Genomic DNA, 27,442 nt, shown 5'->3' with positions numbered 1-27,442 from the left:
GATGAATGCACCTCCAACTTTTTAGTTGTGTGAATTTTCAGAAATTAAAATCACGTGTCTCAAACGGTGAAGGAGAACATCGTGAGGAAACCATAGCATATCAGAGAATTTTCTTAATTCTCTGCGTGTTTTTCTGTCAATCCACATTGGGTCAGCGTGGCGGACAACCGCAACCCTCTCATTCTGAGAGGAGACTCAAGCTCAGCAGTGAGCCGATTACAGGTTGATAACGGACGAACGAATAAGTCCATAGATATTACGTCTGTGACTTCCTTACGTCAACAGTACACTGCAGTTCAAAAAAAAAAGATTCCGACGAATTGACAACCTCCTCCTTTTTTTGAAGTCGGTTAATAAATATGTTAATTTAAACATTACCAATACCCTGATAATGAATGCTATTTCAAAGTAAGCTATCAACGAAAACTTTGTATTAAACAAAGTAGACATTTCCTTTCGACCCTTAGTCACACGAGTAAACTTCTATCCGATATATAAAGTCCAATCAACGTTTTGGTGTCCATTTCATTTTGTGTTTAAACCGTCTAATAATAAGGTTCAATTTAGATCAAACTGATTGGGCACATATCACATAAACATGGTGCGTGCGAAATGCACTTGTAATTGCAAAGTTAGGGCAAAATGTTATCGATTTTATTTATAATTTTGATACAATGTTGCGGTTAAGTAGTGAACGCTTCTATATTATAATTTTATTTATATTTTAATTAATACTTATTAGTTTAAAGTGAAAGGTAAATTTTAAATTCCTTTTTTAAAATCTGCCTTTTTTTTCATAAAGACGTAGCAGCCTCTTTTTGTTACCATGACTATATTTAATTCCCGTATTCCCACTGCTCGAATCTCCTCTCAGAATGAGAGGGGTAAGGCCAATAGTCCACCACGCTGGATTGGCAGACTACACACACGCAGAGAATTAAGAAAATTCTCTAGTATGCAGGTGTCTCATTCTGAGAGGAGACTCGAGCTCAGCAGTGAGCCGAATATGGGTTAATAACGAACTATAATCTATATCTATACTAATCTATACTAATATTATAAAGAGGTAAAGTTTGTAAGTTTGTAAGTTTGTCACATTTTTTAAATGGGGTAATCTTCGGAACTACTGGTCCGATTTTAAAAATTCTTTCACCAGTAGAATGCTACATTATCGGGGAGTGCTATAGGCTATATTTTATATTGGTATCGTACATATTAGCCGAGTTATCACAGGTTTTGTCATACAGGTCGGACTGAAAATCCTCTTAAACAGACTTATTCGCATGCGCTGCCTTAACTATTGTGTAAAATTGAAATTAATAATATTATAAAAAGGTAAAGTTTGTGGTATTGTAAGGGTAATCTCTGGATCTACTGCACCGATTTTGAAAATTCTTTTACCACTGGAAAGCCACATTATTTGTGAGTGTCATAGGCTATATTCCCCGTAACTAATATTATAAAGAGGTAAGTGGTATTGTAGGGGTAATCATTGAATCTACCGAACTGATTTTGAAAAAATCGTTAACCACTAGATAGCCATTTTTTTTGTTAATTTTTTATCCCCATATTCTCACTGGAATGGGAACTAAGCGGGTGAAACCGCGGGTCGTCGACTAGTCTTATCATAAGACAGCTTAGCCTTAAATAGTAACTACAAAACGAATAACTGCAAAATGTCTAAACACTTCATTACTTAGTTACCCTTTACCAGAGTTAGAACAAAATGAAAAAATCTACAATGCTAGTCTATAAATGTATAGTAGTTTTATTTTTGGCAGTAGAAAACGTTTTTTGTAGTAAAAGCTTTGTGATAGTGGCCGATACGACGGCTTCGATGCGTGAGGAAATAGAAATTTTGAAAAATAATATACAATCAGTACTGGATGCGGCGAGGAATAGAAATTTTGCTAACTACATCCTATTGCCTTTCGGTGACGATGGTGAGTATAGTTATTTTTGTTTTAATGTAAAGTGCCGAGTGGATATGACCTCTGTTTCGAAGGGTGCAGGTTCGAATCCGATCCGGGACATGCAACTTCAACTCTTCAGTTATTTATTTAATTTTTTATTTATTTAATACTCTTTATTTGTGCACCACGAACAACGTGTACAAACGAATATATAAAAGTAATCAAAAGTATATACAGGAAGAGTAAAAGCAGAGTTAAACTAGAAACGGCAGGTCCTTGGTTCCCTGTAAAGAGAGGCGTAAGACAGGGGGACCCGCTCTCTCCTATACTGTTTATAGCCACATTAGAGTCTATAATAAGCAAGCTTGACTGGAATGATTGCGGTATTAAAGTAAAAACGAATTATCTAAGTCACCTACGTTTCGCCGACGACTTGGTGCTAATATCAGAGAACGGAAATGAACTACAACGCATGGTAGAGTCACTAAATAAAGCTAGCAAGCTCGCCGGGCTAGAAATGAACCTCACCAAAACTATGGTAATGACCAACAGCACCAAGGTACAAATATATGTCGATAACGAGCTTCTCCAGTATACCGAAAAATACATCTACCTAGGCAAGCAAATAAGCTTCGACAAACTAAACAGCTACCAGGAGGTAGAGCGCAGGGCCCAGTTAACATGGAATAAGTACTGGAGCTTTAAAGAAATATTTAAGAGCAACATGCCAACCAAGCTGAAGACTAAGGTCATGAATTCTTGCCTTATACCATGCCTAACCTATGCTTGTCAGACATGGAAGTTTAACAAAAACATCATAAATAAAATTATAACATGCCAACGAGGAATGGAGCGGAGCATGCTAAACATAAAAAGAATAAATAAAATAAGACATACTAAAATACGCAACCTCACAAAAGCAACAGACGGCCTAGCTCAAGCTCTAGCATTAAAATGGAAGTGGGCAGGACACATAGCTCGTCTGCAAGATCAAAGATGGACAAAAAGAGTGACAGAGTGGAGGGGGCCAGTGGGCAAAAGAAAGAGAGGGAGACCTTGCAACAGATGGGAGGATGAAATAAAACGCGCAACGGGTCCAAACTGGATACAAATAGCGCAATCCAGAGAAAACTGGCACAATTTGGAGGAGGCCTTTACCCGCAGAGGGGTTCCTACAGAATAGTTAAAATATAATATTAAAAAAAAAAAAAAAAATAATACTTAAAAGCACTAACTATTAAATAATAATCATCTACTTTTTGATACTAACACAATTAAACTAAACTCAACTTAACCAAACCTTGTAAACTAGTACTTCTGTAAGAAATAAACGGCTTTTTTATTTTATTTATTTTATTTATTTGTGCACCACAATAAATAAAAGAAAACAAGCAAAACAGAAAAGAAAAAGTAGAATACAAAAGGCGGCCTTGTCGTTTAGTAGCGATCTCTTCCAGGCAACCTTAGGCTTAGGAACTTATAGACAACTGTAGGTGGTGTGTACGTAATAATAATGTACATTATACATACATACAAATAACTACACACTAATACATAAACCATAATACACAAATTATATAATAATTATAAATATCATAAAATATTCTAATAAAATAAAATATGTCACTAGTGACTAAGATAATATGTCTTAACGGATTTTTTTAATATGTCAAAAAATTTGGATTTCCGAATGTCGACTGGGAGTGCATTCCATAGCTTAATAGCACGTACAGCAAATGAACACTTGTAAAATTTACTCCTATGGAAAGGCATACACAAAGTAAGAGTATGACATGTTAGTTATGTGCATTTTAAGAAAATAAATATCACGTATCTCATACAGTGAAGGAAAATCATCGTGAGGAAACCTGCGTAACATCAGAATTTTCTTAATTCTGCATGTGTGAAGTTTGCGAATACGCATTGGGCCAGCGTGGTGGACTATTGGCCTAACCCCCCTCACTCTGAGAGGAGACTCGATACACGTGATATTTAATTTCATAAAATGCACACAACTGAAAAGTTGGAGGTGCTTGCCTTGGACCAGATTCGAACCCGCACCCCCCGGAATCGGAGCCACATGTCATATCCACTAGGCTATCAGGCACCTCATATAAAAAAATATTAGATTTTTAAAATAGGTTCAATCCAGAGATGATAATGATTTTTGACTACCTTCGTGGGGCAGTGGTGCGCGGTGGATTTATTTAAGATAGAGGTCCTGGGTTCGACCCCCGGTTGGGCCGATTAAGGTTCTCTTAATTAGTCCAGGCCTGGCTGGTGGGAGGCTTCGGCCGTGGCTAGTTACCACCCTGCCGGCAAAGGCGTGCCTATTCCTAACAAGTTAGCCTGCTTCCATCGTACGTAGGGGATTTTTTTAAATTCTCTACAAGGGCTACCTCACAAACTGACTACCTTTACCTGTAAATAATAGGTATTAGCAGTCCCCCGGTATCACTAGCGTAGCACCCATTTACGTGTGAATATCGTAATAAAATATATAAGAACGTAGCTTTATGTTTGTAATAGAATTTTCTAAATTGGTTCAGTACATTCAGATTTTCCCTACAACACTACAAACTTAACCTCTTTATAATATTAGTAGGTATATAAGGTGACGAGACGTGACCATTGGATATGACTGGATTCGGAGGGCGTGACCTCCAACTTATCAGTTATGTGCATTTTAAGAAATTAAATATCAAACATAAACGGTAAAGGAAAAACATCGTAAGGAAACCTGCATAACTGAGAATTTTCTTAATTCTCTATGTGTGTGAAGTCTGCCAATCCACATTGGGCCAGCGTGGTGGACTATGGCCTAACCCCTCTCATTCTGAGAAGTGACTTGGGCTGAATAGTGAGCTGAATTGTTAATGAAGATAATAGATAAGGTCACGGAATACAATTTTACCGGTGGTAGAATCCTTACAAATAGTTAACTGACGTGTCAAAAGTGCTTGTAAACTGAGCCTACTTGAAATAAATGATTTTTGATTTTGATTTTTTGATTTTTTCTTTGCAGATGTAGGACCAACGATCGACAGAACTAATCCAGACAGTTTATTGAATTTGATATTACAAATAGAAGTCAGCGGTGGTCGCGACTGTCCGGAAGACTCCTTGGCCGCCGTAGAGAAGGCCCTTCAGATAAGCAAGCCAGGGTCGAATATATATGTCTTCACTGATGCCCAAGCCAAAAGTCACAGCAGGCTTCAGTCTGTAAAGAATTTGTGTCAAAATCGTGGTAGCCAGGTATATATGGATAATGAGCCTTCAATAGACACACACACTTCATTAATTTATTAGGGCTGATAGGAGACCGACCATTTTTTAACCGACTTCAAAAAGGAGGAGGTTCTCAATTCGGTCGGTATTTTTTTTTATGTATGTACACCGATTACTCAAAGACGCCTGGACCGATTTCAAAAATTCTTTTTTTGTTTGAAACGGTATAGTCCCCATTTGGTCCCATTGCCATCATGTCAAGATCTGATGGAATCCTGGAGAAATTGAGGGGAACTTTCGAAAATTATATGTGTGTCTAGTAAGTTCGTAAACTTTTCTACCTGCTGATCAGTATGAAGGCGGTGCTTAGCCGATGTTGTCTTAATTTAAGCCATTTCTGACAGGACCACATGAAACAACACTGTCTGCAAAATCTAAATCTATAAGATATTCTCACATGGCTTGAATGAATACACCATCGTAAACTAAGCCTAATTGAAATAAATGAATTTTGACTTTTACTTTGATATGACCTTTGCCTCTGATTCCGGAGGGTGTGGGTTCAAAGCCGGTCCGGGGCATGTGGGTTCAAAGCCGGTCCGGGGATGCACCTCCAACTTTTCAGTTGTGTGCATTTTAAGAAATTAAATTATCACGTGTCTCAAACGGTGAAGGAAAAACATCGTGAGGAAACCTGCATACCAGAGAATTATCTTAATTCTCTACGTGTGTGAAGTCTGCCAATCCGCATTGGGCCAGCGTGGTGGACTAAATCCCTCTCATTCTGAGAGGAGACTCGAGCTCAGCAGTGAGTCGAATATGGGTTGATAACGACGACTTTCTGTCTAAGGTATGTCTGGCTATTGCAATTGTAATTTTTATATAGCTTTTACTGTCTTTCAGCGATTTTTTATTTGGTTTTATTTATTACTAGCGGACGTCCGCGGCTCCATTCGCATGAAATTCTGTTTTTTATAAATTCCGTGAATACTATTTCTGATCCAATGTTTCTGTACCAAATTTCATCATTCAGACAGACAGACTTACCTTCGAATGTTCGAATGTATATATATATTTTGGAAATACATTTCATGTACAGAATTGATCTCTCTACAGATTTATTATAAGTATAGATGTATAACATTGTTAAAAATTAAAAAAAAGGAGAAATAAATAAATGATAGAAAAATAATTTGATGTCTTCTTCTTCTTGTTTCCTGGGCATTTGCGCACTTGGCCATTTGTGGTTGGCCGTTGTACGTATATATTTGATGTCATAACAAGTTATATATTACAGGTTGTCATATTCCAAAGCGGCAAATGTGTGCCGCGAGGACTATCGGAATACGACACCGCCAACGCTTACTACGAGGTGGCTAACAGCTGTGGCGGATCCGTGTTCCATTTCCATTTGGGAAATTTGCACCATGTAAGAGTTCATCAAAGTTTGTATGGATGTTTGGATGTTTGTTACTCTTTAACGCCGCTACTACTAAAGCGATTTGGCTAAAATTTGGAATTGAAATAGATTTTACTCTGGATTAACAACATAGACTACTTTCTATCCCGAAAAAATCCATGGTTTCCCGAGATTTGCGAAAACTGATGATTTTAATGATATGAATTTTTGTTACTCTTTCACGGCTCGACTACTTAACCGAATTAGCTGAAATTTGGTATTGAGATATATTATAGCATGGATTAACACAAAGGCTACTTTTTATCCCGGAATAATCCATGGTTCCCGAGATATTTGTGAAAAACTAAATTCCCCACGGACGACGTCCGCAACTTTCATTATAAAATGTTTATAAGGGTTTTTCTCTTTTAAAATATTCATAGTTGACGAAAGTAAATGATCCACTTGACTTCAAGTGAAAAACAAATATTTTAGGCAATATAATTTCTATACTAGCACTAGTACTAGTAGCAGTAGCACTAGTAAGCTCAGTGTTGACCGACCCCCCACCAGGTGGGCTGACGACATCAAGCGATTCGCAGGGATGCGTTGGATGCAGGTGGCTCAGTATAGTGATGTTTGGAAGTCCTTACAAAAGGCATATGTCCTGCAGTGGACGTCCATAAGCTGATATGATGATGATGATGATGAATTTCTATAACCGAACAACACTTTACATTGCTAACAAATTAACAATAGTTGATAATTTTCGTGTATATTCACTAAAATTACTGAATACGCTTACAGGGTATACTAGAAGCGTCATCGTCTTATTTTTCGTCGATCTCACATATAGCAACAGGCGCGGTATAAGAGGCGCTCAGCATAGCCAAGGCCCATATAGCGCCCTTATATATATTTTTTTATTCTCTACAAGTTAGCTCTTGACTACAATCTCACCTGGTGGTAAATAATGATGCAGTCTAAGATGAAAGTGGGCTAACTTGTTAGGAGTACGATGAAACCCACACTCCTTTCGGTTTCTACACATCGTACCGGAACGCTCAATCGCTTGGCGGTACGTCTTTGTCGCCACGGTTTAGGGTAGCCACGGCCGAAGACTTCCACCAGCCAGACCTGGAGTAATTAAGAAAACCTCAATCGGCCCAGCCGGGGATCGTACCCAGGACCTCCGTCTTGTAATTCCACCGCACTTACCACTGCGCCAGGGAGGTCCTCAAAACTGTCGTCGTCGTTTCACCTGCATCGTGGTTTCATAAAATTAGAATGTTTTTTAACTTGTTTATTATTTAAATACTTCTTTGGTTATAGGCCTTCAAGTACATGCGCGAAATCATTAGTGTGGAATGGAGTAATGTTAATTCGTACATTGAACTTTCTGGTAGAAGACGTTTTACAGTAAGTGCCGTATATTTGTATTTTGGAAATATAATTAATAAGTACCCACAAGAGCCGTGATAGCCCATTTTAAGAAATTAAATATCACGTGTCTCAAACGGTGAAGGAAAAACATCGTGAGGAAACCTGTATACTAGAGAATTTTCTCGATTCTCTGCGTGTGTGAAGTCTGCCGATCCGTATTGGGCCAGCGTGGTGGACTATTGGCCTAACCCCTCTGATTCAGAGACTCGAGCTCAGCAGTGAGCCGAATATGGAATATATATTGATAATGATGATGATTAACCTCCACTATGTTACGCCTTTAATAGATAAAATTAATTGTCCAATAAACTAATTTTCTGTCAAATTATTTTTTCTTATAATTTTAGTACGTCATGGATGTGTACACGAAGGACTTTATAGTAGCCGTGTCGGGACATTATCCAAAAATTACTATAACCAACAGTTTGGGGTACAGTCCGCAGACAGAAAAAATTGTCGACACGTATGCTTTTCTTGTAAGTATATTTTTAACAGACTACAAAAAAAGGTTCTCAATTCGAGGCTATGTTTTTATGAACTGCCTCTGTTGTCCAGTGGTCAGTCTATGTGACTTCTTAACACGAGGTCTAAGCTAAGAGGTCTGGGCTAGGCTATGAGAAACTGAATTTGTCTACTGCCATTTCGTAATCTACCTTATAAAACTCCTGAAACCATAACACAAATTCATTCCTTCAGGTCATTTGGTAATATTTATTACTACACGGGTAAACCGGAGCGGCGTAGTGGGTCTATGCTCCATATACAATACTAGCTCTTCCATGCCAAATTTCATCAGTTTTCGAGACTTCGTGTTGAATGAAACCTTTTGCATTTATATAAGTTTAAGATTCCTAATCCCCTCCAATTAGTCAGAAAACACTGTTTATGGAGTGGGTACGATAATAGTCGCAGTGTTGGTCGACCCCCCCACTAGGTGGAACGAAGATATCAAGCGGCTTGCAGGGAGCCGCTGGATCCTCGCGGTTCGAGACCGTTTTGCTTGGAAGTCGATGCAAGAGGCCTATGTCCAGCAGTGGACGTCCATCGGCTGAAAATGATGATGATGATGATGACGACAATAGTCCAGAGGTACAAAGATAGTCCAGCGCATCGAGCCACTCTTCGGTGAGACCGGTCCGTGGAGCTATTGAAGCTTATTTATTGATTGATTGATTGATTGATTGAAGGTGATTCGAGTAGTGAATCCTGGCAAAGGTGAAGAGCTAACCGCAGATATCTCGTGCCAAGGAACTGCCTTCACCACCATTTACAGAAGAAAAGAGATCAACTTCCAAGTTGGCTTCTCTCCATTGAAACCGAAAAATCTTCAAGAAACTTCAGCCAGACCTTTACCAAGTAGGTATTTTATTTAAAATATGTTTTTATTTAGGATATATTTACAATTATCCGCCCTCTTTAATATGACGTGAGTATATTAAAGTGGGCGGATAATTGTGCCTCTGAGTATATTTTAAATCTACCCCGTTTTTGTATATTTTAAATATAATTCATAAATATAATTCCGTCCTCAAAAGGAAAAGTCCAAAACAGGAACTTAAAATAGTCGATTTGCTTGTTGTATGGTTCTTTTTGTTCAAATATCACTCCAAAACTAATGAACATCAATTGCATAAATTGATGGATAGAAAAACTAAGCTTGTTCGATTGAGATCCGATGTAAAATTTAAAACTACTCTGTTATATAATCTTAATTCTGTGGATGAAGGCTTATGCATGTGCTACGGTTAGATGTTATGCTAGCATTGGCTTGCACTTCTTAAGGCACGTTTATATCTACAGACACAGTGCGTCACAGACAAGTAGCGTGGCAGACACCCACAGACACCGTCTATTGACACTGTCCAGCAACATTAATGAAAGAAGTCCCCCAGACGTGACGCTAATGTCCTAATGGCGCTCATTGTCGTTTGGTGATGGCGGTCTTATTGACATTTGTGTAAGGCGCTGTCAATTTTAGTTCATATTTCATGAAAAGGACTCTACAGACATGATCCGCACAGACAAAATATTATTTCCGCGAATACTGGCCGGGCGCGACCTGTGTCTCTCAATGACTGCGCGGCCGCGTTACGATAGATATAAATAAGTTAATAAACACGGTATAGAAGAATATTAAATATTATTTTGTCTGCCACGGCACGTGTCTGGCACGCTGAATGTCTGTAGATATAATCGGACCTTAACTCGTAGATGCAAAAATACAATATCTACTCTGGGAAACGGAGAATTAAATTTTCGTGGCCGTAGTTAATGAACGGGACGGGATAACTTTTTAAAAATTGAAAATGAAAAGTGATACAAAGAAAAGTCAGGAAACGGACAACCGTTCGCTAAGAGCGTTGGTACAAAAGTGATTTTAATTCTAACTGAAAGTTTACATTAAGGTGATTATCTTAATAGCTACTGAAGACGATGAGCCTCCTGGAGCAGGCGTTACGCTGATATAACTCCTCCCCCCTTAAGCTTGAAGCACGATGAAGAAGAAGGCTGCTGCTGTTGTAGAGGTTCCTGCAACTGCAACTGCTGATGATTCTCTATCGTTGCTGGTAGTCCTCGACGACGACGAAGGTACCACCTCAGGATGACGGCTACGACGACAAGGGTCGCAATAATATATAAACAAAGGGTAGGCCAGCTGGGTGCGATATTAATTGTTGGTGTTTCTTCATTTTGCTGAATGATCTGCGTCTTCCTTAATAATTCATTTAAGTTATCCAGAGGGATGTCTTCCAGATGTAATGTTATCGGTGGGTTAATTTCCATTGAAGTGCTCGTTTGTGGCAAGGGGATGCTTTCCTTGATCTTTACAAATTTCAAGTGAGTTTGCAGACTCCTGCCAGCTATTTCTACGATGCATTGATTATTCATTGTTATTAGGACAACGCCATGGTTCCTTTGATACTGAACATCAGTCCCGCAGGTTGTCTTGATGACTTCTTCCTTTTTTATTATAATAATCCAGCTATTATCCTTTATTTGCTTTATCATATTATCTTCAAAATCTGCGGCAGCGTATGTGCAATTAGTTGGGTTTTCATGTTGAAGTAGCTGAGCGATGCAATCTTGAGAGTTTTTCAGTGATTTCCATTCCAAGTGACGGCAAATGGAGTTTTCCTCGGTGATCATCGAACACGGTTCGTGAGGATACGCGAACTTGTTGCTTCCCAAAATAAAGTAAGGATATTTTGGAATGAGGATAATATTTTGTTGATTGGGAATGGAATATAAGTGAAGTAAACTATAGGGATAGTTAGTTACTAACGGTATTTCCAAAACAAAGTTCAGCGACTCATTGGTGCTGTAAGCTTTAACTATTATAGCTTTTCCTAATAAATGAATGTTTTCGACTGTTGGTGAATACGGTAATCGTAAGTTATTTTTATTAATATCCCTTTCTATTTTAATTAATTCAGATACTAGATAACTAGGATCAACCACGCTCGGATGCAATCGTCCTAAATGAGAGAATGTTAAAGCGTTTTCCAATGTGAGTAATCTATCAAAAATCTGTTGCAAAGCTATCTCTATCTGACTACATATGCTATTTATGTGCAATTGATTATCTAAAGCTCCATTTTGCTTGTTTAAACCTTGTATTGCTTTAGATAACTTCCTTTGATTATTACTAATATTTTCCAAACCCTGTTTATATTCATTCATGAAATCTGTCATTAAACCTAACGTTTGGTGTTGTTTATTTAATGCTAACCGCTTTATTTGTTGAATTTCGTTTTCTAATCTAATGGCATCTTCTTGATCCATATTTCCAGTAATGGCTTTTACTATTGAACCTAATCCATTAATTAGACCTCTCTTAACTCTAGGCAAATAAGTTCTACCTGCACTAATCATCTTAGATCCTAGATAAACTAATTTACTTTCGACTTTATCGATTAAGTATTCTATTTGTTTCCTAAGAACTAAACTATGTCTATAATATGACGTATTCGTCTGAATTAAATTGAATGTGATATAATCACGACTAATTTCTACGTATATATCTCTTAAGTTGCTTATATTATAAACTATAACTAAGTGATAGGTATCCACTTGGTGATGAGCGGTTGCTTCCTTCAGAATCATCACTCCATTGTGGTTATCTATTGGTTCGATAACAGCGGCGACTCCGAAGAACCAGAGGGCTGCACCGACGGTGAAGACGGTTCTGAAAAATTTCCAGGACGTCTAAGCATTCTGAAATGCACTCTAATAGACTTCGAATTCACATGTTTACCTATTATTTCTGCAATCTGCTCAGGATGAATGTGAATAATCGTATATGGTCCTATATATTTAGGTTCTAACTTATTACTACGAGAACTCTTAGCTACTTGTTTATAAACCTTATCTCCTACTTTAAACGTTGCTGTTTCTGTGTTTCTGTTATTTCTTTCTATTACAGCTTGTTTTTCAGAAGATAGTTTACTGTTTACTAATTTATGTACGTTTTCCATTATCTGTTTATGTTTATTTACGTATTCTTGATAAAATGCTTTAGGATAATGTAATTCTAATGGATTTCTACTGCTAGTATGACCTAGTAATAACTCAAATGGTGTAAGACCTGTAGCTGAATGAATGGTATTATTATAAGCTATGATTGCATACCTCATTAAGTTTGCTGGTTCATCTTTATCAGTTATACGTTGTATTCTAATCATTTCTGCCAACGTTGAATGAAGTCTTTCAACTGGTGAATTAGAATTAGGATTATATGGTGTAGTGAAATGTATATGTATATTATGTAACGCACATATATCAGTAATTACTTCATTATCAAACTTCGGATCTGAATCTGTAGTAATTTTGTTAGGTACTCCTATTATAGAAAATAACTGTAATAACGCTTCTGCTATATGTATACTAGTGGTTGCACTCAATGGTAATGCTTGTGCATATTTCGTAAAGTTATCTATTATTGTGAGAAACGTTACGCCTCCGCTACTATACAAATCCATGAACATATGTTCCATAGGTTTCTGTGGTGTATCCGTAAGGGATAGTGGTAAACGTAAAGGATTACGCTCGTATTTACTTTTAAGACACTTATCGCATTTATTAATAAACTTTTGAATTGTAAGTAACATGTTAGGCCAATTGTAATTCCTATGTAATTGTTTATAAGTTTCTTGAATTCCTCTATGAATGTTCTTTCCTTCGTGATATTTTTTAATTAGTTCTACTTGTTCATTACTATTTTCTACTAACGTTACTCTATTCTTACATCGAATTAGCTTTGGACCTCTGTCACTAAAAATTGTTTTAACTACTTGAGAAAATATAGGATATAACTCTTCGTTGTAAAAATAACAATGAAATATCCTGTCAGGAATAGTATGTTCTTTCAAAAACTTAATAATTTGTGATTCTGTATCGTTAATTGGTATAAAAACATCTTTAATTACAATTTTACCTTTTGTTATATCATCTACTTTATATTCTGATCCCGGTGATCTTCTAATGTGAAATTGTTTTAGCTGTCGATCTATCGCATCAGATATTTCAGGTATTTTATACGGTAATTCTGACTCTAATTGGATAGATTCTTGTGTCTCTTCTTGTTCACTAGTGATAGGATTTTGAATTGAATCTGAACTGAATTCACTAATGGTGGGATTTATTTGAGGAATTGTAGAAGCATCTATTAGTGTTTCTAAATCTATTCCTTCTAAATCATCTGGAATATGCGAAGTTCCAGGTTGCGGTTGGGTTTCTTGACCTAAAATTAATTCTAATAATTGTTCATCCGACATCGGAACAGTTTCCACGTCGTTGTTGTAAACTATTTTAACTCGCGATAACGCATCTGCGTTTGTGTTTTGTTTCCCTTTCTTATATTGGACATCGAAATCATACTCAGCTAATTTTAATCTCCAACGTGTTAATTTTGAACTAGGGTCCTTAAGGGACATAACCCACGTCAGTGGACGGTGGTCTGTGAATATTGTAAACCTTTTTCCATATAAGTATGGGCGAAAGTATTTCGTTGCCCAAACTATACTTAATAGTTCTTTCTCTATTGTTGAATATTTTTGTTCTGTATCTGACAATGTTCTGGAAGCAAAGGCTACCGGTTTATCCGAACCAACCTTTCCTTGGGATAATACTGCGCCTACGGCAACGTCTGAAGCGTCAGTAGTAAGTATGAATGATTCCTCAAAATTTGGGTATTGTAGTACAGGAGAATTCATAAGAATTTCTTTACACTTTTCAAAGGATTCTATGAACTCGGGCGTTATTAACACTTTTGCTTTCTTTTTTAAGCATACGGTTAAGGGTTTTGTTAACTTTGCAAAATCTTTTATAAATTTCCTATAGTAACCTACAAGTCCTAAAAATGATTTGATTTCTTTCTGGGTTTTAGGCATAGGAAATTGTTTAATGGCTGCTACTTTATCTGCATTCGGTTTAAGACCTTCATCTGTCAATGTATGACCTAAAAATTTAACTTGTTTTTGTAGGAATTCTGATTTGTTTAATTGTATTTTTAGATTATGTTGCCTAAACCTATTAAAAACATGCGTACATTTGTCTATATGTTCCTGTAACGATGTACTATAGATAATTACGTCATCTAAGTAAGTTAGTACACCATCTATACCACGAAGAACTGAGTCCATTAGACGTTGAAATGTACTTGGTGCGTTCTTTAGACCAAACGGCATACGTAAGAATTCGTAATGACCTCTTTCTGAAGAAAACGCTGTTTTTTCTATATCATCTGGGTTCATTTCCACTTGATGATATCCTGAAGCTAAATCTAATGTTGTAAAATATTGTGCACGACCTAATTTATCTAAAATATCATTAATATTAGGTAGTGGGTACTTGTCTTCGATAGTTTTTTCATTTAATTTTCTGTAATCAATGACAAGTCTCCATTTTTGTTCACCTGTAGCATCTAACTTTTTCGGAACTATGTGAACTGGGCACGACCAAGGTGAATCACTTTCTCTAATTATATTTTGTTTTAATAAACTATCAATTTGTTTTTTAATTTCTTGTTTTTGTTTCGGTGCTTGTCTATAATTTCTAACAAAAATGGGAGTGTCGTCCGTAAGACGAAGTTTATGTTTCACTTGATGTGTAAATGTTAAAGGCAATTCTTCTGCATAGAATATGTCTCTATAATTAAAACAAAGTCTTTTTATTTCTCGTTTTTCTTCTTCGCTCATGTGGTCTGTTCTAAGTTTACTTAAATTATTTTTTAGAATATTATCAATTTTGTGAACTGATAATGAGTTGTTTACAGTTGACATATTATTTACTTCTACTATTGGGTTTTTATTTAATGGTTTTAAATCTATTTTATAGTTATTAGGTATTCTAATTTTGTTCTCTGTTTTATTTAATACTGTGGTAGTAATAACTCCTTCTTTGACTGAAACAAAAGCTGTTGGAAACACTAAGCCATCTTTAGACTGTTCCCCTAATTCATACTCTCCTTCGCTGTATTTGCATAATAAATTTACTTTCTGTTCGCATCTAGGTTGAACTATGGTATAAGATTTCATATCGCCTCTCATAGGGATATTCGCTGTATGAGTTTTTAGAATCATATTTTTCATGTCTATGCCACAACCTAATGGCGTTAATAAATCTACTCCTAATAAGCCAATGTAATCTGGATCAAACTCAAACACTAAGAATTTATGTGTGTAGTCGCACTTAAATAAAGGTGGTAATTTAATATACACAACCTTATCATGTCGTGTGGTACTGTGAGCTGTGCGTATGTAATTAATCTCACGCTCCACTCGCGGTTTTGTGTATAATAATGCATCCGGCGAGATAAGCGATTGCGATGCTCCAGTGTCCACTAAGAATCGACCTCCTAGTTCTTTGATATAAATGTAAGGTAAATCCTTACCACAGATGTTAACGTACGCTAGTTTTTGTGGGTGATTTCTTCTTCTAGGAGAAAAATCCTGTTGTTCAACCTCTTCCTCCTCAAACAATTGATTTAATCCTTCGTCTGAGGTGTCTACTTCTGCTTGGTAATTAATTTTGTTTGAGGTTGAACCCTGGGGCCTGTACGCTGGTCCCGGTCTATTGTTTATAAATCTACTATTGACCTGCGCAGGTGCAGTTCCGCTAAATAAAATGGGTTTTTGTTGCGGCTGCAACTGCTGTCTGGGTCTATACTGGGTGTTATTTGTTGATGATGTAATTTTTTGTTGCTCTTTAAATTGATTACTACGATTTTTGAATTTTATATCCTCCTGCCTGGCTATTGCTATAGTTCTCTCGAAGGTCTCAACGCCCTGGACCCGAACACTTAAAGCTAATAGCGGCGGGAGTTGGTCCAAAAACACATTTATTGACATTTTTTCGTAGTAATCTTTTTTGCTTATGTCCATGTTGACCAGGCTACACATCAATTCACGTATTTTTATCGCGAAGGCTTCGATGTCTAGCCTGTCTTTTTTTAATTGCATCAATTCTTGAACAATTTGTATTTCATCTCTAACTTCTCCAAATCGTCTAATTAAAATATTTTTTATGCTTTCCCACGAGTGGAAATCTGTACATTCCGAGAGCGCTTCAACAGCCCTTCCGGTTAGTTTGTTGCGTATCAAACAAGCGATGGTAGGTTGATCCCGGTTTTCTACAAGATCTAGTACACTCTCAACGCTACGTATAAAAAAGAGTAATGTCTTTTTATTGCCATCGTATGTGGGCAGTAAAAACGACAATGATTTAAATGTGAGAGCATCACCTCCGTTAGTTTTAGCGTCTTCCTGTGACATTTTTAGGTCTCAGTGAACACTAATTATATAAATATAAATAATAATAATAGAATTAATTGAAAGGAAATTTAACTTTCTAATTAATTGATTATAAGATGTTATTGGGAATAAAAGGAAAATCGGGAGCAAACAAATTATGAGCTTACCCCACGACCATGCCGACTCTAGGCTTGACAGATGCACCAACGGTTTTCTTTCTTCTCACTTCCTTTTTCTTCTTCTTTTCTTGCTCGTTACCGAACCGAATATGTGTGTGTGTAGGTTCTTTAAGATCGCGTCACGGCTACCACTCGAAATTTACGGGGGTTTCGTTACCGCTTTGAATGAACACGATCTGTATCGACTGCGCCAGTTAATGAACGGGACGGGATAACTCGCTTTTTAAAAATTGAAAATGAAAAGTGATACAAAGAAAAGTCAGGAAACGGACAACCGTTCGCTAAGAGCGTTGGTACAAAAGTGATTTTAATTCTAACTGAAAGTTTACATTAAGGTGATTATCTAAATAGCTACTGAAGACGATGAGCCTCCTGGAGCAGGCGTTACGCTGATATAACTCCGTATTGAAGAAAAAATATTCCCAGTCTAAATATTTGTATGTTTAGTGCCTACCGTAATTACTCTACTAGTAAGTAGACTAGTTAGATATCATGTTATTCAGTTGTTTCTATTTCAGATGTAACAAGTTACATGCTAATTTCACTACTTGAGGAATCTTCTTTAGAACTGCTATCAGTTCAGTTGCAAAAGGATAAAGAAGAGAACATCATGTTGCAATATCATCCGTTGGATGGAAAGAAGAATCTATACGTAGCTGAGGTGCTAATAGCCAGTTATAGGTCCTTCAAAGTTTTTGTAAGTCCTATTGTTTTTAAGGAATAGGAAAGATAAGAACACCTTTACTTAAATGATATATTTAAATATATGTGATATTAATAACTACCTCATTGGTCGTGTAGTTAGCTGGTTCAGCTACGAACAATGAGGTCCAGGGTTCGAATCCCAGGTCACACCAACAAAAAAAATACGATATTGGAAAATTTCTGGCAAGAAAAATCTTAATAGCAGCCTGGAGTTAGGAAGTTGGCGGAGTTAGTGCTTCGGAGAGCACGTAAAGCCGACTGTCCTGCGCCTGATCTTTCACCGGTTGTGTCGGTCTGCAGTCCCATCTATGCTGGACTATGAGAGTGAGAGAAAAGAGAGTGCACCAGTGCTTGCACTTGTGCACTATCTCTTACGCAAATGGTTAAACTCACCCTGCGATTGGCTGCCGTGGCCGAAAAAAGAAAAACATTTCGGTCGGGAGCATTATTATGTTACCTACATAATAATTATAAATAAATGAGATTTTTTTGTTTAAACATGTATATTTTGAGTTATTGAAACAGGTGAGCCGATGTGGATAAAATTTTGTTTATTGGATAAAGCGAGGCGTAGGCGTTTCCGCCCGAGGCGTAATAATGAGTTTTGACCTTTAGAGCGGTATAATAAAAGGGGAGAAGCAAACTCCTGCAATGGATTATTAAAAAAAAATGCAGATATTAATTGATAAAAATCTTGTGTTCTAGATAACATGTCGAGATACCGAAACTCAACAAGAAATAGTTGGTTATAGTGCAGTGTTGGAACCACAATCCAACGGTAAGTAAATCTGTTTCGTTTTTTAACCCTTTTTTAACCCCCGACGTATACAGGGGGTGTTATAAGTTTAATTTGTCTGTCTGTCTGTCCGTGCCTTAATTGCTCCCGAACGGATGAAGCGATTTCATTTTGGTTTTTTTTTATTAAAGGTGATAAAGTGGTTAAGTGCAAGTGAATCATGTTTATGTTTGATGAAAATCGATTGAGCCGTTTAAAAGTTGTGGGGGTGAAAGTGGGGAAAACAACGGAATGTCCGAATATACTCGAGTGGGGTCTCAAATGAAAGCGCACTGAAAGAGAATATTGATAATCGAGAGTGTTCTTAGCTTCGTTTGATGAAAAAAATGATGGTGTGATAATTGGGATATGGAAATTCGATTGTTAAATCTATACTAATATTATAAAGCTGAAGAGTTTGTTTGTTTGATTGAACGCACTAATCTCAGGAACTACTGATCCGATTTGAAAAATTATTTCAATGTTAGATAGCCTATTTATCGAGAAAGGCTATATTTTATATAGGACGTATTTCTACGGGAACCACGCGGGTGAAACCGCGCGGCGTCTACTAGTATTGAAATTATTTAATTTTGCAACAACATTTAAACTTTTATGTTATAATAGAAAGAATTTCTGGCATAAAAGTCTTTATTCTAGTTAATTTCATGATCATCAGGGGTTCAATAATATTAACCCTTCATACCTGTAGATATAGACCACACACCCAACGAATGAACTAGCTAATCATGGCTACTGTAAATGATTAGTTTATATGAACCATGTAGAAGTGGATGGGAAAGCCAGCAAAATCTCTCTAGAAACTACTTAAAGGCCTGGGTCCCGCTAGATCTACAGTAAGTTCTATGTAAGTACCATGGTAGAAACGTGGTATGCACAGGTCCTAATGGTACACATAACACAAGTTATGCTTAATTTGGGAGTAGATAGTGATGTGTGTATTGTCTAAAAAAAAAAGATTTTTATGATCCTTGCAGAAGATGGCAAAACTGGATCGTTAAATGGAGCCCCAGTGGCAGATCTTCTGGAACCTGAGTCACTCTTAGTAGAGTACGGAGCGGATTATACAGGCGCTTGCAAGGTCAAATCGAAAGCTAAACCTGACATTTGGTGGGAGAACGATGCTGCGGAGACATTGTTATCGGAGGTAAAATATAATAGTTGTGATAGTAAAAGACGTACCGCCAAGCGATTTAGCGTTCCGGTACGATGTCATGTAGAAACCGACAAGATTGTAGTCAATGGCTAACTTGTAAAGAATAAAAAAAAAAAAAGTTTTTTAGTTAGTTTTAGTTGTGTTACTTCTTGTTTTATATTACCTACGTGTTTCCGTCCGTCACTCCTTTAGAAACGTTTTGTGGAAGAATAGTTCCCAAAGGCCATTTACCGGTATGTAGGAAAGTGTGGACGAAAACGTCCCAGCGATGTTTAAGTAGCATATTTATGAAGTGATAATTTCTTATGGGAGGGTAAAGTTTTGACGGCCGTGGCGCAGTGGTAGGCGCGGTGGATACACAAGACGGAGGTCCTGGGTTCGATCCCCAGCTGGGCAGATTGAGATTTTCTTAATTTGTCCAGGTCTGGCTGGTGGGAGGCTTCGGCCGTGGCTAGTTACCACCCTACCGGCAAAGACGTACCGCCAAGCGATTTAGCGTTCCGGTACGACGCCGTGTAGAAACCGAAAGGGGTGTGGATTTTCATCCTCCTTCTAACAAGTTAACCCGCTTCCATCTTAGACTGCATCATCACTTACCATCAGGTGAGATTGTAGTCAAGGGCTAACTTGTAAAGAATAAAAAAAAACTAAGCGCTTCGTAACGGAACGCGTTACGGCACGAGTTACGGTACTAGTATGTCTGGCTTCCCTTTTTTTCTCACGGCAGCAGGTTTTAGTTATCACTTCTGTCGAGTGTCCCGTATGCGTCTTCACGTTTCTTTTTAATACAATAGAAACTCCGTATCCGTGGCCCGCGTTTTCCTATTCGCAGATTAATTAACTCCTAAATTCGCAGCTAAATTTTTCTTTATTCGTGGAAAATGATGCGAAATCTGCAAATTCAAAGTTTAACTGTACATATTACTGAAATTTCGAATGGAAATAGATCGTCATAAAATCTGCCGTAGAAAATGAAAGTGAAGGTTGTTACTGGCTAACGATTGTTTTGATTTTTTATGAAAAATTAATTGGACGAAGTTTTATTTTAAGAGGGAAATTGCATGTCACTGCTAAATACCAATCCAAATTGAAGGAGCTTCTAAAAACTACCATACAAGAAAAAAATACAAAGTTCCTTAATCTCTTGTCATAGTTTGAATACTTATACTCGTATATACCTAATCAATATCGCCAAGAATTTGACTTTTATAATTTTTTGTTTTGCTGCCTAAAAACATGTCCCATATAATCCCATATAAATTACCACTCCGGTTCACGGTTTCTGTATTCGCGAAACATTTACAGAATGTAAATGTTTACCCTGCAAAGAAAGAGCTTTTGCTATATTTTATAAATATGACCAATATTATCGTACCCCTCCAATCGGAATAACTGTGTGTTGGTACGACATAGTACAGCAGTCAAAGAATTACCTTTTACACTTGGACAATTGAGGAACCTTAAAACCGTATAACTACAATACGTTTTCAAAATATCCCTCATCAGTATTAATTACTCTCATATTTAGTTACGTTTGTATTTTTTTTTCTAGAGCGCCTTTCTACAATACCCCTCAACGTACATAAGTTACGTCAAAATTGAGAGAGCCAATAGAAACCAAACAGTTTTTTGTAAATGTAAAAATGGAGACGGTGAAGATGCGGTCTCATTCTATCTCTACATCAACAGAACGTTTACTTTCGAGATCAAGGAATATCCTACAGGTATGTACGACTACTATTTAAACCTATAACGATACTAAATAATCATTTACCTTAATGTCATAAATATGATATTCTATCCATCAACCTACATCCACTTTCTATTAGATATCATCAGTCATATTAAATGTTAACCTAGTCTTGAAAACTTCATCATTATAATCATCATTATCAGCCGATGGACGTCCACTGCTGGACATGGGCCTCTTGCATGGACTTCCAAACAAAACGGTCTCGAGCCGCCAGCATCCAGCGGCTCCCTGAAGCCTTATATTTATGAAACTGAAGAAATATCAAGGTAGTGGAACTGATCCCATCCAAAATTATTAATTCAGAAAGATTGTTATAGAACGTTTCTAAAACATTCATTTAGAGTTTAGACAGTTTTTTTAATTAACAAGGAGTATTTAAATTATAAATCTCAGACTGTTGTTGGTGTAATCCAAAATTATTAATTTAGAAAGATTGTTTTAGAACACTTCTAAAGCATTGACTTTGAGTTTAGACAGTTTTTTATAAATTAGCAGGGAGTATTTGATTTATAAATCTCAGACTGTTGTTGGTGTAGGTAATATATTACCTACCTGCCTTCTTAGTACAACGACGAAATAAATAACAACAAGATTGAGTAACCTTATCGACAACAAATTATTCAATCGCACATTCCATTCATTCTATATTTCAAAAGTTGGCTAATCACACTCAAATCGTGTGTTATACACGCATCTTCAAAATTCATTATGAAATACATTCATTTGCAGACACTACAATTGAATTTGGTAACGAAGGAAAATTGTTTTGTAAAGCAAACACTTATCCAGAAGCTGATATTAAATGGTACCACAACGACACTCTAATCGAAGAGTCAGAAAATATCCAGATAGATGAGAACGAGCTGTTGATAAAAAGCATGAGTATAGAAGATACTGGTGAATATAGATGTGAGATAGCAAATAGTGTTAAAAGTGAATCCTATACAGCCAATGTATATATCAGTGGATTGGGTAAATATTATATAGCTCATTTATTATTTAAATAGCTGATTATCTCATCAACGGTAATGAATGATGTAGTTCAACATGAAACTATAAAAGATATATACTCGTAGTAACTGAATAGACATGACGCTTAAACTTTTTAACTGTCGAGAAATCTAGAAACGTAGACAGCCGTCTACGGTTTGTAAGATGAGGATGATCATGTGAATGTGTATAAAAATATATTTTTTTGTTTTAGAACCTCCTCAAATAAAATTGGAGAAAACAGAATTCATATTAAAACCTGGTGAATTTACTGAAGAGGATTGCGTGTAAGTTTATCTTGGACTTCGTTAAACCTAAAATTGCTGAGTTACTTTAGTTAATTGCTACAAATTCCCTTACAAAATTACTCACTAACCCTTTTTAATTTTTCTATGTATCTCTTAGAGTTTTTTTCTCAAACCACTCTCTGCATGTGTGAAGTCTGCCAATCCGCATTTGGCCAGCGTGGTAGACTATTGGCCTAACACTCTGAGAGAAGATTCGTGCTCTGCAGTGAATATGGGTTAATAACGAACTAGAAACACTTAGTTTCTAATGGAACACTTTGATAAGATTTGTATTATTTTTAGTATCATACAAGGTATTCCGGATCCCGACGTTACATGGAAATATAAACCGGAAATCAGTAGTTCAGATTACGTACCACTTCCTGATGGTGTAATAGTTGATGGTAAATCCTTGAAGATACCTGCAGCGGAAATTGAGCATGAAGGATTTTATATATGTGAGGCTGTTAACCTCATTGGGACAGATTCTCAAAACGTTAACGTTAAAGTGCAATGTAAGCATAATCTGTTATATGGTGTTTTTGTAACTAATTAATTTAGTAGTCTATTAGGGAAAATCCAGACAATACTTTGTTTATAATGATTGATGCTGAAAAAAATATAAAATTGCTTTGCTCACTTGTAAAACCTTTCTTATTGCTCAGGATTTTTGATGACTAGTGCCTTAATTTATATTCTCTACGTCTACTACCGTGTATCCTAAATTTGTAAAGACGATGATATTCTATCTGAAATTTGAACCATAGTTTCTTGTTATGCTTTCGTGAGTTTTATTGATTGAGACTTACTAAAAAAGGTTATTTTTGTGAATATCCACTTAAAGTGGGAAATGGGATAGATAACTTCGTTGACTCGAAGAAGATATCTTAAACCTTCGTCAGAGCCCAAAACACAGATCAGATCGAACACATATTTTAAAGATAACAGACGTCTCTAAAATACAATTTTTTATAAAACTCGTTACAAAATACTAATTATAAAAACAAGTTGATATATTTCAATAGATGCACCCAAAATAAGAAATGGCGACGAGGATAAAACTGTCAGAGAAGGAGATATGGTAGAACTGCCGTGTGACGTGGATGCAGTTCCCAAAGCCAATGTCCACTGGGAAATGTACCAGGATGACGTCATCATGGCTTTCAATGACCGACACCGCACTGATGACAGACACACACACATGTAAGTTCTTTATTTTACATACATTAAAATACAAACAAAAATCTTGTACGACCAAAGGGCCGTTTGCCAACATGATGGGCTGAACAGCTGACAGAGGATAGGAAAACTGCACACACGCTAGCGAAGATGGCCACCGATAGAAGCTGGTGGAAAAATGAACCTGTTCCAGAAATGAAGGACGGAGATCATACCAGGACCACGATCCTGCATAGAGATTCATACATATCCATAGTTTATAGAAATTAATAATAATAAGAATTAGTAGCATGTGAAGAATACTATCACAATTTTTTTAATGACCTTCAATTGGTGACCTTCAATGTTTTGTATACGACATGGTATAATTTTATAATAGCTTTATCATCATAATCATCATCGTCATTATCAGACGATGATCGTCCACAGCTGGACTTGGGCTTTTAAGGATTTCCGAACAACACAAGCCTGCGTGCATCCAGCGGTTCCCTGTCACCCGCTTGACGTCTTCGGTCTACCTAGTGGGGGGTCGACCACTCCTTTCTAGACTGCACTTTCTAGAGCCGGGATGCCATTCCTGACCCATGGAACCCCAAACCAACGTCTCATCAACTATGCCGCCCATTGCAACCACAGCTTCGCGACTCGAGCTACGTTAGTGACTTTGGTTCTTTATAATCATGAAATTCAGGTATAAATGAAAGTATTTTGCATTTTAGATTTCCTGCTCGATATAACGACTCGGGAATATACCGTTGCATTGCAGAAAACGAAATGGGCAGCGCGTTAAGAACTGTTATGTTGAACGTTTTAGGTGAGTTAGTGTTTTACGATTCGTTAAAATTAATTATCATCAACCTGTTCAATCGTCTTCCTGACGATTCAAGATAATACCTGCGTAGCTATCTAAAATAATTGTTACAATCCGACTAGTAGTTCTAGAGATTTGCACATTTAAACAAACATACTACCAGTTTCGAAGGAGGAAATTTAGTTGAAGGTAAGCCGTTCCAAAGAAAAGGAAATTCATACAGCGTGATAGAAATGCATGGGTTTTTAAAGGTAACCCGAAGGAAATTAGCTTGCATGAACACTTCGCCGCTGCTACCTACGAGTACATACCCACAATCAAACAAACATGTCTGCCTGTCTTTCTGTTTGTCCGGATTAATATCTGGAACGGCTGAACCGATTTTTATGGGATTATGGGGTTGTGCTACTTTCCATCCCGGAAAAATACATGGTTCCCGAGCGATTTGTGAAAAACTAAATTTCACGGCGTCTGCTGGTATATAATATTATCTCGAGATCAGCTGAACGGTACTTGATCAAACTTTGCAGGTTCAAAAATAAATTATTATAGTCTAAAATAGCACAAAGGCATTTCTATCTCAATATTTCCACAGGATAATGATTTATGATGAAGAAACTGCGTGAAACAGTAGGTTTATATTTTAACTTGCTAACGCCGCGCGGTTTCACCCGCGTGGTTTCCGTTCGCGTAAGAATAGGGGGATACAATATAACCTATAGCCTTACTCGATAAATGGGCATCTAAAACTGAAATAATTTTTCAAATCGGACCAGTAATTCCTGAGATTAGCGCGTTCAAACAAACTCTTCAGCTTTATAATATTAAGTATAGACATGAATTTTCTACTTTTATTTTAGTGCCACCATACATAGAACATCTCCGTTGGGAGAATATGATAGTGACGGCTGGAACTACTTTGGTGCTACCCTGCAATGTTACCTACGGCAATCCGGTACCTTCGACTAAGTGGGAGTATATATCTCCCAAGTTCGAAACCACTGTCTTATTGAGGTAATTAATGGTATTAAGGTAAATGATCAAAAAGGTTTAATAGCCCGATGGGTATGGCACTGAACTTAAACTAGCGATCTTGGGTTTGACCCATTTTTGTAGTCCATTCCTGGGCCAATTATTTCAATTAATTGGGGAGTATTGAGAAAATACTGGTCACATTCATGATTCAACCGACTTCAAAAAAAGGAGTTCCACATTTATCTCTTAAAAATCTTTATTTAATAACTTCGTCATTAACATTGACTTCTTATAGTAAAAGGACGCACAATCATATAGAAAATTTCACTTAAAAACTGGTCAATTTTGCTTTGACAGTTTTAGAACTATTGGTAAAGAAAAAAAACGACGAGTGTGTGTGGGAACAAACAATGTCCGGCCAAACTGACTGGGCTGTCCGGCTTTTAATTTCGGCGACCTGACAACAATAATTACAGCTATAATCGATTTATTTTACAGGAGCCAAGCCATGGGGAAACTGGATTTAGTTTTGGGAAATATAACCCGAAGACAAGAAGGGACTTACCAATGTGTAGCAGAGAATGTAGTTGGACCGGACTCAATAAAATTGAATGTGAAAGTGAAAAATTAGTAGATAATACAAAACTGTCCGCAATATACTTTAACTAAGAAATTAACTAACTCGAAAAAACAATGTAACGAACATTTTAATGTTTTAGGATCTACTGTAGGTGTCTTACTGTAGTTACTGTACCCACATATTATTAAAAGTTGCACTTTTAAAGACTGAGTAAAATACGATCGCTAATTATGTTATCGAATTTCAGAGGTCAGAGGTGTGATTCCGCTATATCATACTCGTCGATGAAATATTCGCCTATAACAAATTTTATTCGAATTTGAACATTGACAAAATGTAAATCCGCCTTTACTTAGTACTGTAGACTACGTACTGTCGTGCTAAGCACAAATGTGGTAGGTATCTCACTGAGAGTAGTTTTGAGATACTTAATTGAAGTAGGTAGTTTTCTTGTTGCCTTTCAAACAGTTATATTTAGTTATTAAGTGGAAGTCATCTATAATGTTAGGTATATTTTATCTCTCAATAGTTAAAATATGAAAAAAGTACGTGGATATACCTACCTAAATCATAATATCATATATTTTAAATTTTTAACCGACTTCCAAAAAGGAGGAGGTTCTACGTTCGGCTGTATGTATGTTTTTTTTTTTTTTTTTTTTTTTATGTATGTCCAGCGATAATTCCGTCATTTGTGGACCGATTTTGAAAATTCTTTTTTTGTTTTGAAGGGTTTGATTCCAGGGTGGTCCCATTTTTTTCATGTCAGGATCTGATGATGGCATCCTGGAGAAATTGAAGGGAACTTTCGAAAATCGTAGGGACGGCTAGTGCGTTTGTTAGTGTTTCCATAAGGTATTTTAAACCACTACAATTTTATGAAGGTTTGGAGTTGGTCTGATGATGGAGCCGAAACACAGACGATGGAACTCGTCAACGATTTACAGCAGGTACCTTTTGTTTGGGCTTGATTTATTTGTATTGATGAGTACTTTCCACCTAGATGGGTTGTGACTGTATTAAGGGTCTGATGATGAAGACGAAGGACAGTTAAGAGAACTCCTCAACGGTTCACAGTAGCTACCTTGTGTTTGGACTTGATAAATTTGTATTGATGAGAATTTTCCACCAAGATGAGTTGTGACTATATTAGGGGTCTGGTGATGAAGACGAAGGATAGTTAAGGGAACTCCTCGATGGTTCACAGTAGCTACCTTGTGTTTTGACTTGATAATTTTGTATTGATGAGAACTTTCCACCTGGATAGGTTGTGACTGTATTAAGGGTCTGGTGACGAA

The 27,442-nt window shown here is 36.8% G+C and overlaps 1 protein-coding gene across 2 annotated transcripts; it reads left to right on the top strand.

Annotated features, from left to right (window-relative positions):
* The first annotated feature begins 1,682 nt into the window (after window positions 1–1,682).
* LOC112051488 (hemicentin-2) lies at window positions 1,683–26,892 on the top strand. 2 transcript variants are annotated; one of them, XM_052888792.1, is made up of 17 exons: window positions 1,684–1,943; window positions 4,939–5,168; window positions 6,439–6,570; window positions 7,873–7,959; window positions 8,331–8,459; window positions 9,171–9,339; window positions 17,431–17,609; window positions 18,323–18,395; window positions 19,391–19,560; window positions 21,122–21,293; window positions 22,052–22,294; window positions 22,527–22,599; window positions 22,903–23,114; window positions 23,625–23,802; window positions 24,498–24,592; window positions 25,450–25,603; window positions 26,063–26,892. In XM_052888792.1, the coding sequence occupies exons 1-17, from the start codon at window positions 1,727–1,729 to the stop codon at window positions 26,193–26,195; spliced, it is 2,646 nt and encodes an 881-aa protein (XP_052744752.1). In that variant the 5' UTR covers window positions 1,684–1,726; the 3' UTR covers window positions 26,196–26,892. The 2 variants fall into 2 exon arrangements, with proteins under 2 accessions (XP_052744753.1, XP_052744752.1); XM_052888793.1 differs by lacking the exon at window positions 25,450–25,603 and having other exon boundaries at window positions 1,683–1,943.
* The last annotated feature ends 550 nt before the right edge of the window (window positions 26,893–27,442 follow it).

The sequence above is a fragment of the Bicyclus anynana genome, chromosome 23 (genome assembly GCF_947172395.1).
Source record: "Bicyclus anynana chromosome 23, ilBicAnyn1.1, whole genome shotgun sequence".
NCBI classification, from domain to species: Eukaryota; Metazoa; Arthropoda; class Insecta; order Lepidoptera; family Nymphalidae; genus Bicyclus; species Bicyclus anynana.
The sequence above is the reverse complement of the archived record's forward strand: the minus strand, read 5'-3'. Positions and strand labels throughout refer to the sequence as shown.

Excerpts from the sequence above, each read along its gene's own strand:
- LOC112051488 (XM_052888792.1), top strand. The coding sequence starts at position 1,727 with ATGAAAAAATCTACAATGCTAGTCTATAAATGTATAGTAGTTTTATTT. Across the intron at positions 17,610-18,322 it reads ATAGGTCCTTCAAAGTTTTT|ATAACATGTCGAGATACCGA; the intron begins GTAAGTCCTATT and ends CTTGTGTTCTAG. Across the intron at positions 18,396-19,390 it reads GTTGGAACCACAATCCAACG|AAGATGGCAAAACTGGATCG; the intron begins GTAAGTAAATCT and ends TGATCCTTGCAG.